The sequence below is a fragment of the Tursiops truncatus genome, chromosome 1 (assembly GCF_011762595.2).
Source record: "Tursiops truncatus isolate mTurTru1 chromosome 1, mTurTru1.mat.Y, whole genome shotgun sequence".
In the NCBI taxonomy this organism is placed as follows: Eukaryota; Metazoa; Chordata; class Mammalia; order Artiodactyla; family Delphinidae; genus Tursiops; species Tursiops truncatus.
Genome location: NC_047034.1, coordinates 98163925 through 98179284, shown reverse-complemented (window position 1 = coordinate 98179284; position 15360 = coordinate 98163925). Strand labels below are relative to the sequence as shown.

Sequence of the window (15360 nt, the reverse complement as noted above, 5' to 3'; positions counted from 1 at the left end):
TCAGTGGCATGTGGGATCTTCCCGGACCGGGGCACGAACCCGTGCCCCCTGCATTGGCAGGCGGACTCTCAACCACTGCACCACCAGGGAAGCCCCCATCCCTATTCTTTTGTCTCTGTTTTTTCTCTTTTCTTTTGCCCTACCCAGGTACGTGGGGAGTTTCTTGCCTTTTGGGAAGTCTGAGGCGGAAAATAGTCAAAACGGTTGCATAAAAATCAACAGTTTAAAAATATTTATAGATTTCGTACTATGTGCCAGGGACTACACTCTACACTGAAGATTTATCAGTGAGTAAGGCAGACAGACTCTTTGACCTACAACAGTTTAACTTCTACTGGCAGAAACAAACATGTAACCAGTCAATTATAATACATGGAAATAAGTGCTAAAATCTGATCTGAACATCCAGAGAGGGAACAGGGACATAATGGTGTGAGGATTGTTGGTAAGGAAGTGGCTTCATTCATCCAGGCTAAAGAGTGAAGGTAGGGAGTGGATCGTCACAAGTAAAGAGAACTCCATGAAGTAGAAAAAAGGATATGGAAGAACTCAAATATGAAAATAATGACAGTTCTGGGTCCAAGCAACACCAGGTCCAAAATCCAAGTTAAAAAAATTAAGATGAGGTAAAAGTGAAAACATTTCAAATGTCTGCAACACCCAATTTACTAAGTGACTAAAGACATAAGTTGTGAATAAATCATGAAGAGCCTTGAAAGTCTTATTTTAAGGAGTTTTTCCTGTATCCTGAAAGAAATAGGGATGGGGCGAGTTAAATGAGGGAATGACATGATGAGATCTAATTTTAGAAAGATCACTATCTCTGTTGTGTGGTTAACGGTGGCGAGACTGGTTAGGAGGCTAAGGAGTAGCCTAGTAACATGAAGAGAAGTGAATAGTGATAGTGAGAAGTGAATTCAAGAATCGACACAAGTAAAGCATACAGAGAGAGAGACTCTGTATGCTTCACAGAGTGAGACAGAGACTATTCAGCTCTATAATATCTTCCGGCAGCCTCTGCTCCCTTTGTATCTATTGTGACTGTAATTATGGATTTTACTGGTATTCACCCCGTCATTCCTTCCCTCTCTCAAGTATTAAAAACAAAAATTCAGAAAAAAAAATACTTCGTCAGAAGAATCTATAAAGTATTACCATTTTTCTGAGGGTGTCTTAGTGGATATTCTTTCCCTTACGTGCTTGCTTAGCCTTTTCATCACTGCCATGTTTTGTGAGAATATAAGAGGTAAAGTACCATAAAATGGACAATCAGAAATGGGAAGGGAAATAGGCTCCTTTGAAGCAAAGATTAAGGATTCAATTCTTCAGTCACCTAGAACAGTGATGCTTAGATTGGCTCCAGAATATAATCACCCAAAGAACTTAAAAATATATATATACCTAAAACATTGTAGTCACTCAATACTTATTTAATTCACTTAACAGCTGCTTATTGAGAGGTGTTGGGCATACTATGGGGAAAAAGCAATTAGTACTTGAGGGTGTTTACAATGTATAGCAGTGGCTTTCAAGCATTGACTATTAAGCCGCATCTTAAAAACACATTTTCCATATAATGCAGTACGCATGTGCAAGCACATACACCAAAAACAAATACACATATGATAGAAAAACATTTTTCGCAAAATAACATTTACCACAACAATATGCAGCACAGTTTTTGATATTTTCTATTTGCTTGTGCTCATTTTTTAATAATAAAAAATGATGGTTGTAAACCATTATATTGATTTCAATATCAACCAAAGAAAGCCATCAAATACTCTGAAAAAACCTCGTACAGGGCTTCCCTGGTGGCGCAGTGGTTGAGAGTCCGCCTGCCGATGCAGGGGACACGGGTTCGTGCCCCGGTCCGGGAAGATCCCACGTGCCGCGGAGCGGCTGGGCCCGTGAGTCATGGCCGCTGAGCCTGCGCGTCCGGAGCCAGTGCTCCGCAACAGGAGAGGCCACAACAGTAAGAGGCCCGCGTACCGCGCAAAAAAAAAAAAAAAAAAAAAATCCTCGTAGAGAGGATGTTCTAAAACTCTATTTCTAAATACTGATTGTAACGCACTGTGCCGGTGCTTTTATTTCAATAAGAATACCCAAAATTTACAGTCTTTTAAAAAAATACCAATTATCTCAAAGACAACTCAATCCAGTATGAATAAGACACAGAGCTTTATCTCACTTACCTTTATTTCACTTAGAAAAAACTAAACATCTCATGGGTAAAGAGATGTACTCTTTCAGTCTCACAACGATGTACACACAATGACATAATTTCCTTAATGGATTCTGGAATTAGTTAGGGAAAAACCTAAAAGTGAGCAAGTTTTCACCAGCAATATTACACACAATACTAAAAATCAGGAAACATGAGAACACACTTCTGTTAATGCAATGGATTTATAAAGCTATCCTTAATAAGTCATATTTAATTAAAAACTAACTTTTTTTCTTTTAGAGAAACTAACATAGGATGAGACAATAGTTATAAATATAGAAGAGCTATAATACGGTTTCCCCAATTACAGAAGGAGAAAATACTCTTTTATCATTAAGTGACCTATGTAACCAGCATGTAAGAACTAAGTTCTAAGAGTTTTTTCTTTGCTATTAACTGCTTTACTGATTTCTCTCAATAAGGATTCCACGTGTCAGATACAAATGATGATGCACATGTATGACAGAGACCTCTATTTTTTTCCTCTCTCTATATCTATTATCCCCCTTCTCTATAGAAATAGAAGTTTAATGGAGCATTATGTCCACCCAGCTGAAGGCTTTATGTCCCAACATCCTTTGCTGCCAGGTATGTTTATGTGACAAGGATGTAGACAATAAGATACAAACAGAAGTGATATGTGCAATTTCTGGGTCATAAACTTAAAAAGAAAGGAGTCCCCTTCCTTATTTCCAATTTTTGTTAGCAGGAATGTGGAAATATTGGCCACCTGAGAACGAAAGATGGAAGTCAGGTGTTGAGGATGGTTCATACTGTTAAAATGAGAGAGAACTAAACTTACATCTCGTTTAAGCCTCTATTATTTTCCTTTCTTAAAGTGGCCAAACCTATATCCTAAGTAATGTAGAATTCCCATTCCAAAATGTACTCCTCTATACTGAGTGGGAAAAAGTAGATAAACAAAGTGAGTGAAGTTTAATTACAACATAGAAGCATGGTGAATGAACAAAAGCATGTAAGGATGTGAGGCTGTCTAAGTAATAGGTAGTTATATGGTAATAGAAAGGTCACAAATTCCCAACTCGGCAGTCAAGAGTGGCAAATAAATACTTCCTGGAGAATAAGGCTACTTGTCTTCTACACACAGAACCTTTTTTTTTTGGCAAAATGAAACTTTCTTGTATACGTTTCATACAAAATACTGAAATAGAACATAACTGCATTCTACACATCACTACACCAAAATGTCAAAAGATTCACTTCTCAGCATGAAAATGCACAGAAACATAAATATGAAAGGACTTCACATTAAATGTTTTATTCACACCTCAGTGCAGAGTCAAATGGAGTATTGTGAATGGGATGTAGCACTATCAAATAACATATGTAAGGGGACTTAATGGAATAAAAGAAAAGAAAACTCAAACATTCCTGATTCTTGCAGATGGAAGATATCTCCATGGCTGAAAACACTCAGAGTGATAAAATTCAGCTCTTCCAAATTTTGTTATAATTTGCTTCTTGAGCAATTAATTTGGTGATATTTCAATGTATTGGTTATTTATTTGGCCCCTATCTCTTCAGTACAGAGATTCTTTGTAGACAAAGTTCATAGAGATACACTAAACTGCATTAGCATATGCAACTCCATTAATAGAAAATGTATCTTTTACATACAACTGCTGTAGGAAACCACAATGGTGAATTTCAAATAGCTATTTGAAAACATTGCCAATGTTTCAGCGCTATTGCCTGACTAAATTTTTCATTTATTATTAACCAAACATTTTTTAATACACATTTGTTGAGAGTAACAGCAACTTACTGATCCAATTTTACTGGTGTTTAGCAGAATATACATCAAAAAATACTTGCCCAATTTCTTTAAGTAAAATTCTCAGTACAAATGTAATGTTGAAAAGTAAAACCAAAATCAAGGGTAGTGCCACTAAAAATGGAACCTAGAGAATATATCCCTAGATATTTTCTCTTTCCTCTTTGTATCTACGCATGATTATTGTACTTAGATAACATAGGGAAATACTGCTGACAATGGCACTCAAGTTTCTGAAAGAAAGGAGGTTCAGTACATATATTTAGGAGCTAGAAGGCAGGAAAATTTATCTTCCTCTTCATAATTTTTCATCTAAGTAAAGGGAGTGACAGAGATGGTCTTAAACTTGGTATCAATTATCTAGTAAGAGAACACACACCATCCTGATAAGAAAATTTAGTAGATAGTAAAGCATTCCTGATTATTTTACTCCAGAAACACTATGAAAAAAGAGAGCCCTAAAAGAAATGTTATCTAGTGTGTGATTACTTAAAGAGATGGAACAGTTTTTACCTCTGTGTAGGTTTATTAGACATTCCTATTCAAAGAATGTGAACTAGAGAGGAGACAAACTACAAGACATGAGGATGCACTTAGTTTATATGCCATAATTGTTCACAGTATGATCATATAAGAGAATAAATACAAAGTTCATGAGACAAAGAATAAATTAAATCAACCATTTGCTCTTTCTGGTTTCTCAGTATACAGGAAATGGAAGGGAAGAGTATTAGAAAACTCAATCTCCGTGGGGTATTTAGGCAAAATATGGAACCATAAGATACATCAATTGCCTTAGCAGTTATACACTGTCCATGTGACATTCAGAACTATGAATAAACATCTTTAAAATTCACCCAAATATGAAAAGTCTTTAGAAAATATTGAAAAAAAAAGAAAATGAGCTAATTCTCTCCTTTAATATCAATTTAACCAATTTGTTTAATCATAAAGAGAAAGCTACAGCATCAAGATATTTCTAAGCCCAAATTCTGAGCTTCTGTGGCATGACTTGAAAACACTTTGCTTCTTAGATGTTCGCTGGTGATGAGAGTATGGTGAGAGAATGGGAAGATAAATGGGAAGTCTTGCCAAAGTCAATCCATAATGAGGTGAGGCAGTGCAACATGTTACAAAATAGGAAATATTCTTTGGCCATTCATTTCTGTCTGCTCCTCCCTGAACAGACACAACTTCTAACATGAAAATGTCTGAAGGTAGTTATTCTTCTGGATATTATCAGGAAGTAAAAAAATATTATAAAGAAAAATATTTTAAAGTAAGCTACTCACCTATCCCAATGAAAGCAGCTTTGTACCCTTCTTCTTTCAAAGTGCTAAGAGTAATTTCATTCACTGAAAGGCTTTTACCACAAATTACCTGTAAGAAAAAAAATTCTGTAACTGTATTTTGGCATTTGAATGACTAAAACCTTAATCTTTAACATCGAAAATAATAAAAACTCCATATACCATATATATAATTCCATGTATAGATATGAAAATATTTTTGTCTTTTAGTATATAGGCTTATGTATACTAAATAGTATATAAGTAGAACAAACATGTTTTACTTAATAGCTAAATGCATTTTTGCCTTTTAATTAAGTACCACAAGAAAAGTTAGTGTATTTAAAATCAAGTCAGTAAATTTTCACAGCTTAATTAGTATGTTCAAGGCACTATGTGGGGCATTTTAAAGAATAAAATGTTAAATGAGACACAGTTTCTGCCTCAATGTACAGTCAAGATCTGTGCAGAAGATGTACAGAAATAAGTATAATAAATAACTGAGTGTGATCAGCACATGTCTACAAGAACTCAAGGGATGGAGAAATTCATTTTGGCTGAGGTCATATAGATGAGAAAAAAGAGAGGTAGTGGGATTTCAATAAAGCCCTTCTTAAACTGAAGTATAGTTGATTTACAATATTGTGTTAGTTTCAGGTGTACAGCAAAGTGATTTGGTTAAACATATATATGTGTGTGTATCTATATTCTTTTTAAAATACTTTTCCGTTACAGTTTATTTTAAGATACTGAAAATAGTTCCCTGTCAATAAAGCCATCTTAAAAAATGGATAGGATTTTGATAGCGGATACTTTCGAGGGAAGATGAGTAAAGTCAGGAGTCAGAGGGTAGATACTTCTATTAAAAATCACAGTACTTTGCTTAATTCCAGACATGAGCCTATTTTCAGATCTTGAACCTGCTGACTGAAGAGGTGGTCAGGTCCCTAGAAAGACAGACCCTGAAACATCCTGGCAAGTAAATACTATAATGATTCCTCTATTCCTTCTCTAAAGGGAATTATAGCCATTTACCCAGGTGACCGTACACTGGGGAAGGGGGCATAATCACACATTTCAAGGACCCTGGACAAGGTTCTTCACTGAAATTGATAGCTGAAGAGTGGGGACCTACAGTGATAAGGTGAAAAATGGAACCTGGATAAAGTCTGGTTCACAGTGGGCCTAAGGGGATCACAGACCCAGTTAGTGGTTATTCCCAAGTCTCCAAGTGTATAATAAAAACTGTTATACATGTCAGTAGAAATAATCCCCACATTGGGTCTCTGGTCTGCAAAGCAAGAGCTATTATAGCTATAATATTGGGAAGGCCAGAAAACTTCTGAAACCCTGGTCGAGAGAGTAAATCAACCCCAATGATAGCCTGGAGTCGGTGGGATAGGAAAAGATGGTGGTGGTCCATGTAATACTTCTGTTTCATTTCCCAGTCTGGCCCCGCTGAGACTAGATGATTTCTGGAGAATGACTGTAAACTCCTGCAGGCTTGACCAAAGTGAAGCCCTGACTGCACTGTCTGTGACAGATGTGGTATTACTGCAGATTAGTAAGGCCACAGGTACAATGCACGTAGCCATTGATATGATGAATGCACACTTTTCATGTTTCTGTGGAAAAGGGATCAGAAACAGTTCACATTCATAGGGGAAAGATAAGAATATTCATTTACAGGTTTGCCTCAGGAATATGTCAACTCTCTTCTGTAACAATATGTATAATCTGAAACAATCTGACCATACCACAGAACATCATAGTGATCCATTACACTGAGAACATCATGCAGATTGGACAGCATAAGCAAGGGGTAGCTAGTATGCTGGAGACTTTAATATGCCTGCCCTCCACAGGGCAGAAGATGAACCTTATGAAGATCAGGGACTAGCCACTTGAGTGAAGTAAAGGGGTCAGGTATGTGCCAGTATATACTCTCTAAAATACATGACTTCGCTGCAATTTTGCACTCATTTACCATTATAAATAAGGAAGCACAATGTCTGGTAGGTTTGAGTTTTGAAGTCAACATGTTCCTAAAAACAAAAGTCTCTAAACTGATCCATAACAGAAGAACAAAGTTTACCCATTAAAGCAATAATTGCACCTAACTTGCATAGAGTACCTAACTAAGTGCAAGACTCTTCTAAATACTGCATAGATGGACTTCTCTCATCCTCACAATAGCATTATGAAGTGATATTGTTATCCTCATTTTACAGATGATGATACTAAGGGACAAGAGAGCTTTGACAACCTTTACCAAAGTCAAATATGTAGTTTAATTGCAGAACCAGCACGTGTAAAAGCTATGCTCTAATGTCTCTTGAGAATGAAGGGCAGAACCAGCACCATCCTCAAAGGCACAGAACAACATACTGCATGTGGAGAACTACTTGAAAATGTAGTGTTTCTGGGGTATAAAGTGCAAAGCAAAGAAAACAAAGAGAAAGTAGGGGGATAAAATGACTTTGGATATAACATAGGGGGGCATTTTTGTTTTACTAAAATACTAGTTCTAATTTTATTGGCAGATAAAGGAACCATTTGAAAGTTTACAACCAGGGGACAACCAAGGTGAGATTAACGACTAATATTCAGAACTCTGGAACATATCAAATACCATGAAATAAACTAGACAATTAAATAAACACATATTATTAAAAGTACTTAATACTAAGTATCTAATAGTGGGTATTACTATTAGAGTTAGTAGAGTTAGATGCTATTAAAAGTAATGGATAATGAAGCTTTAGAATTTTAATTTATTTTTCAAAGAGTAGATTTTTTTATTAAACTATTTCTGATCATAAAGAAAGATAAAAAGTTCTAGTGCTTATTTTTTGAAATGACCTCAATACCAATATACAATGAAGGTTAGACATAAAAGAAAACTACAGGTCCAAATATTCTAAATAAAATTTTAGTAAACTGAATAATACTACAATTTCCAAAGTTGAGCAGTGGAGTGCCCTGCCAATGGGTCTGTCAGTGGAAGTGATACTCAGAATACTTGACTTTAGGTTTGGTTTACTAACTGACTCAGCAAAAAAATTGAAGAAAGACCCCCATCTTTCCTGAGGTAGTGTTTGTGTGCATGTGTGTGTGTGTGTGTGTGTGTGTGTGCGCGCGTGTGTGTAGCTGAGTAGTGGAGTTATGTGATTTATCAAACAGGATTGAAAATATTCCAATTTTTCCACCCTGATAGAGTGAACATGTCCCTGAATTTGTAACATACAGAAAGGATGCACAGGCATTTTGCGTTTCTCAGTCTGTTTCCACCCTAGCAGGCAACAGTGTGCAACTGAGGAAGCAAAAAAGTTGAATTATACTTTTGTGTATCGAAAACTGGAAAGACAAGTAGCTTTACTCCTAGTGTTAATTTACTGGGACTGGGACCAGTAAGACTTTACTTACTGTAGTCAGACATTGTGGGACAAGGGGAGAATAACCATCACTGTGCAGTAAGTAGCTCCATGGTGCAAATGAGAACAAAGCAATAATAACAATAATCAGTGGAGTGACAAGCACAAGGACTCTTCCCTATGTTGGGGAATCTAGTCAAATTTCCCTTTTCTAAAGCATAAAACCCCCAAACATTTGCCATCAAATCCAAAACTCACTCTCAGAAAGAACAGGAGAAAGATTCTTTGACAAAATGCTAAAATTTTGCTTACATTATGCCTTAGGAAATTGGACCAAGACGTGTAAAACTTAAAACTGGTATTATATGATAACTAACAGACATCAAAACATTTTGTGGCTGATATACTATGAAGTCCTAAGATTATTTGTTAAGTATATACGATGTTAGAAAAATCATGTTATGGGCATTTTGTTTGTGTTTTTGCTCCTTTTTCTCCCATATTTTTTATATATGTAATATTTTCTGTCATAATTTTCTTAGATATGGATTATAGCATATATTAACCTCCCTCTAATGGCTTTAATATATGCCTGGGTACTCAAACATCCCAGCTAAATTGAGAATAAAATTTGCTCCACATCAAGCTTAGTGTAAGAGTTATTACTATTTCAATAGAAGGGCTGAATATAATAAGCCCTGAGCCAAAGTTCCACCTAATATCTACTCCGGGACTTGACAAAAACTTTCTTTATGCATCCATAATATGTCTTCATACATATAATAATATTTTTAATGTAGGATTAAGGTTTACAACTTTTTTGGCGTGGAACGCTTTTTTGAAATGAACTGTGTGGCACCCATTATTAAAAACTACAGATAATAATGTACATGCTCTTCACATTTTTGATAGAAAATTTGGCTAAACAGACCAAGTATTTCCAGACTCTCTAACATAGAAAATAAGATAAAATAATTTTAAAACTAAATTCAGCTCTTTTTAGACACAAAATTATTTTGTTGGCTCTTAATGCACGTTTCTCGCCTTCCAGTAGAGACAAAATATGACTTCATATTAGTTTTCAATAACATCCTATAATGATGGAAATGCTTGCTGCAAATAAACATAATGACAAACAAGATGATATAGAAAATTTATCAAGAAAGATATCTCAGATATTTTTGTTCAAATTATGAAGACAGAGCTTCCCTGGTGGCGCAGTGGTTGAGAGTCCGCCTGCCGATGCAGGGGACACGGGTTCGTGCCCCGGTCCGGGAAGATCCCACATGCCGCGGAGCGGCTGGGCCCGTGAGCCATGGCTGCTGAGCCTGCGCGTCAGGAGCCTGTGCTCCGCAACGGGAGAGGCCACAACAGTGAGAGGCCCACGTACCGAAAAACAAAAACAAACAAACAAACAAAAAAACCCATCAATGTTCTGTTTCTCATAAAAAGACTGAAATCAGATGGATAAAATTTTCAAATTTAGCAAAAATATAAGTATCAAGACAATATTCTTACCAACAATAAAATAATGAAATGCTTGGAAATTTATTTCTATAAAGCTAGCATAACTCTATAACCAAAATCTATAGCATAACCAAAACTCACAAAGATAACAAATAAAAAATAAAGCAAAACAAAGACAGACTTTCAGTAGCTTTGAAACTCTATAAAGCGAGCAACAGAATCTATTCCCTGTTGTATTTACAGTTTTAATATTCAGTGCATAAATAAGTGAATGCAAAAGAAATTAAAAAAGAAACTCATAGAACAAACCTAGTTCTAGATGTACAGATATAATAAAACATGATGCAAAATGTATATATTCCAGAAATGCAAAGATTAATATAACTCAATACATTATCTGAACATAGACTTTCAAAAGGGGCAATTAGGGCTTCCCTGGTGGTGCAGTGGTTGAGGGTCCGCGTGCCGATGCAGGGGACGCGGGTTCGTGCCCCGATCTGGGAGGATCCCACATGCCGCGGACCGGCTGGCCCCGTGGGCCATGGCCGCTGGGCCTGCGCGTCCGGAGCCTGTGCTCCGCAACGGGAGAGGCCACAGCAGTGAGAGGCCCGCGTATCGCAAAAAAAAAAAAAAAAAAAAAAAAAGGGGGCAATTAAAAAATTTAACACCCCTCCTCCGTTAAAATAAAACAAAATAACTTAGGAAATGTTACTATTCTAAGTCTAGAAAAAGAAAACATTTATTCAATATGATAAAAATACTATTTCATAGATCAGAAAAGATGCCATGCATTACCACTTTTATAACATACTAGTGACAATGAAATAGTGGAAGAAAAAAAAATATATATATAACATACAAATAGAGGGTTTTTTTTGTGACACAATATTTGACTGGAAAAATTCATCTTAGAAAAAACAAGAACTAATCTATCAGCTATTAGATATGAAATAAATTGAAATTACTCAACAAGAAATTTAGCTGAAGAACACAGTTGGGAGGGAAGATGATGAATTAAACTAAGTTTATATATGATGAGTGTATGTTATTTGGATGATAAATGTGTTCATTAAACTATTAAGATTACAGGACTGGAGTTCAAAAGAAAGATGGTTCTAGACAAGTCCTTAGCACACCTCTAGGCAAAAGTAAATTCTCAATAATTATTTATCAAATAAATGAAACAAACCTATTAGAAAGAGAAAAAAATCAGATAATAACCAAGATAATGCTAGATCATGAAAGCTAAAAATACATACATACATGAACATAAATGCATGCATTGATATATACATGCATGCATACATATCAGAATATATCACATGCTGCACAGGAGCCAAACAGTATAAACCCAGAGAAAACTTCGTTTCATTGCCAGGAAATTATTGTTGACTTTAAAATATACAGTGTTAGTTGAGAGGTAAAAACGGAAGGCAGGTTGTAAGAAGAATCTGGTGATGAGAAAAATGTGGTAACAAGTGTAGAACATTTTAAAAAATATATATCCTTTCATGGATAAAGTTGATAAGTCATAAAAGATGCAAGCATTTCATCAATGGATGCAAGTCCTCAAAGCTGAAAAAGAACCTCATTACTGTCTCTCCTCAGAGTGATGGACAAGACAGTATTAACCTTCTCTTTAATTCAGGTTCTAATTCTTTCCTGATAATTTAATAAATTCATAGGGTTTAAAATTCAAATGTACAAAATGGTGAAAAACTCCTTCCTACACCTTCCCAAAGGCAATCTATACTATCAGGTTCTATACATTTCCAGAGCACATATATTTCCAGGCATATATAAGCAGATATGTTTATATTTTACACAAACTGTAGTAGCATACTTTTCCCTTTGAACAAATATTGACCAAGGCAAGGGACATTAATTGACTTTGTCAAGCTTATCTGACTATAAAATTAGAAAGTGTCATAATTGTAGCTGAAATGTACGTTTTCTGGCACTCAGTGAATTGACTACTATTATGTCTTGAGTTTCCTAGTAAGAGAAATGGGTATGCCCTAATTTATGCAATATATTTGGTATGGTAAAAATCAAATGCAATTTTGTAATTACTTATAAGATGAATTCAGAGGTGTCAAATTAATTTTTGATTCATCTTCAATTTGAAGTATCACTTAATATATTAGTTTGAAGTCTCAATAATCATGTTCTTATTTAATGAGATTTAGGTAAGAACTTGCATTCAAAATGAAATACATTTAACAAACTTTTCAGAATGTATTTATATAAAGCAAGTAATCACCCTTAAATCTATTTTGAACACTATTTTTGAACTCTGTTTTCATAAAGTTTTGCACATCTGTATGGCATACTTGCTATAAGATTTTTTGTTTGGTGATTATGTGTAAATGTTTCATCGCCTAACCATTGCCAAATAAGATATAATTGTAAGTGTAAATGCACAAAATACTGTTTGAGTGTTTCCCTTTTAATTGGTTATTTTAATTTTTATTTCTAAATGCAAGAGCCATGAATAGTTTGTACTTTTCAAAATAGCTCCCATATGTACTTACAGAATGTATTATGTAAATCATAGTACTTTGTTAATCTATTATCTTATACCTATTACAGAAAGGTAAAATTTTTGAAATAAAAATAGCAATATGTTCAAGTGAAGAGCCAGAGTATGATACTCTTAAATAATACAAAAGAATAGGAATATCTAAAGCTATATTACGAAAGTAAAATGTATTAATTTTTTGACCATCTTTAAAAGAACACAATATTTATTTCACAAAACAATTAAAAATACAGAGCTGTTGCTTTCTACCTTGCTGAGTAACTGTTTATGTTGAAAAAGGATTATCACATTAACACTATTGACATTACACATATAGTAAATAAAATAAACCTCTGTAAGAAATTATGTTCCAAATTGTGAAATACAAATGTTTCAGAGTGCACAAAACTTGCATGAAAAAAACGTGATTAAAGCAACCAAACCCTTCTATTAGCTGCACTGAACCCCTAAAGCAATTTAGGAATTTGTTTCTTACAGACAATTAATCACATGCAGGCGTGCCAGATGAGAACTATTGATTGCCCTTTTCCAGGCTAGTGGCATTCAGACAGTAGACAGACAAATGCCCTAAGCAAGGAGAAGCATCTTTCTGCTTCTGCCTGGTGTAGCTTTTAATTGTTCTTTCCTAAAGTGTGTGACATTTTGTTGTTAATCTTTAGTGTAGAGCTTACTCCTTTCATTTGGAGCAATACACATGTAAGTGTTATGTTTTTCACTTACCTTTACACCAAGGTCCTTCATAAGCTCAATCTCAAAATTGACTACATTATATGGTAGCCGGAACTGAGGGATTTCAGAGATACTGAAAATAAAAACGAGAAGCATTTGTGGGAAAATCACCAATTTAAAAAATGCAACATGTCTTTATTGATCAGTATTAAAGGAGTAAGTATCTCTTCTGAGGGTATTTTCATATCACATAATGTGAGTGTGAGGACATCCACATTTTTATATGCATGAGAGAGTATGATATGGGTTTCAAGAGAAACAGTAGAAACTGATGTGGAAAATAAATAAAAACAATGAAAAACAAATAGTGAGTAGACAATTGGCCTATACTTTTAAGTTTATTACAGTATTTAGTTGATTTATTTACTAACACTTCTATAAATTCCTAAGAAAAGAAAATCTTAAAAAAACAAAAATTTGAAAGTATACAGTGTTTAACATATATATCATATATACATATATATTCTATAACTATACCTCTAGCTTGTTCAAATTCAAATCTGTAACTTTGTATTATCATGCTGTTCAGGACATTACAGAATAAGTTCTGTAATGTGATCTACAGAATATTTTTACAGTAAAACAATCTTCTATGAAAGCAATGTGTCCCAAAAGGGTTCAGTCATTAAAAAGTAATCCTACTTGATATCAGTGCTCATTGTTTTCTGTCTTCAAATACAATGACTTCAAGAGTTAATAGTTCATACATAGTATTAAAGGTAAGTTCAAATAACTTTTCAATATCTTATAGCAATAAAAAGGCTACATATGTTCATGAATATACAGCAATTCATGTAGTCATTCATCCAACAAGCATTCATCCAACAAGCATTTACAAAGTACCAGGTACAGTGTTAGCTGCAGTGATTTAATGGTGAATTTGACCAAATTACCACTTTTAATAAGCTCTCATTCTTGTGAGCAAAGATATATAAACAGATCATAACAACAGAATGTAGTACATTCAGTGAAAGAGCTATATCCAAGCACTATAGAGATTGATTTGTAAAATAAATAAATAACTGTTGAAGATGAACTTTCTGGATCATTCAGTGCAAGGTCTTCCAAAGTGCACCTGTAGTCTTTTCATTCTTTGGTGACTTAAGAACTTGATTATTCAATTAATTTCCATACATCAATCAGCAAGGCACCATGCTCATCTCAGTGCTATAGAAAATGCAAAGTACTGAACAGTACAAAATCAAGGTCCTATATTAAAGGAGCTTTCTATCTAGTTAGGGTGTAAGATTATACATAAGAATGACTTAGGGCATAGGGTAAGAGAGAAAAACCTCCTAAGCTGATCTTTGGACAACCACGCTACCTCAGCGGTTATCATAATGCTCTGGGCACCACACAGGACTCTGCCTTTGTAGGGTAGCAGAATATGCCCCTCCAAATACGCCACTTCGGCACAGGATTATTTTGAGCTGAAGATAATTAAGAAGAAACAGATACAAGAAAAGCTCTCCGGTCCCCTATTACCTGCCAAAAAGCAGTACATAACACACATTGCAATGGTGTGTCTTCCTTTCCTGTACCAAGAAGGGCAAAACTCTTAATCACCAGGAGACAATTGTAGACCCTTACCAGCCCAAAGATGGGCACCAAGAGGAATTTACATTACAAGCTTTACTAAATAACTCTTATGTTCCATTAGTTTCCCCCATATATTAACCTCTCACAGTTTGCTGTCCCTAAAAGCATAAATCCTTTTTCCTTTGTCTTGTCACTTCTCCACAAATTTATCATTCTTTGTTAAGATGCTACATAGGGGCTTCCCTGGTGGTGAGGTGGCTGGGAGTCCGGCTGCCAATGCAGGGGACACGAGTTCAAGCCCTGGTCCGGGAAGATCCCACATGCTGTGGAGCAACAAAGCCCGTGTGCCACAACTACTGAGCCCGTGTGCCACAAGCACTGAAGCCCACGTGCCTAGA

At 35.3% G+C, this 15360-nt stretch overlaps 1 protein-coding gene and 1 long non-coding RNA gene across 4 annotated transcripts in view; both read right to left on the bottom strand.

The window, feature by feature from the left end:
- LOC141279723 (uncharacterized) overlaps positions 1-5307 on the bottom strand; it is a 77914-nt gene extending 72607 nt beyond the window's left edge. Inside the window, exon 1 of the long non-coding RNA XR_012334424.1 lies at positions 2196-5307. This is a non-coding gene — a long non-coding RNA (uncharacterized lncRNA). The remainder of the gene's footprint in view (positions 1-2195) is intronic.
- DPYD (dihydropyrimidine dehydrogenase) overlaps positions 1-15360 on the bottom strand; it is an 810457-nt gene that overhangs the window by 554643 nt on the left and 240454 nt on the right. For all 3 annotated transcript variants that reach the window (XM_019919998.2, XM_073810605.1, XM_073810614.1), the window contains 2 exons: positions 13415-13496; positions 5315-5402 (listed from right to left, as the gene is read on the bottom strand). In XM_019919998.2, coding sequence (XP_019775557.1) covers positions 5315-5402; positions 13415-13496 — 170 coding nt within the window. The remainder of the gene's footprint in view (positions 1-5314; positions 5403-13414; positions 13497-15360) is intronic.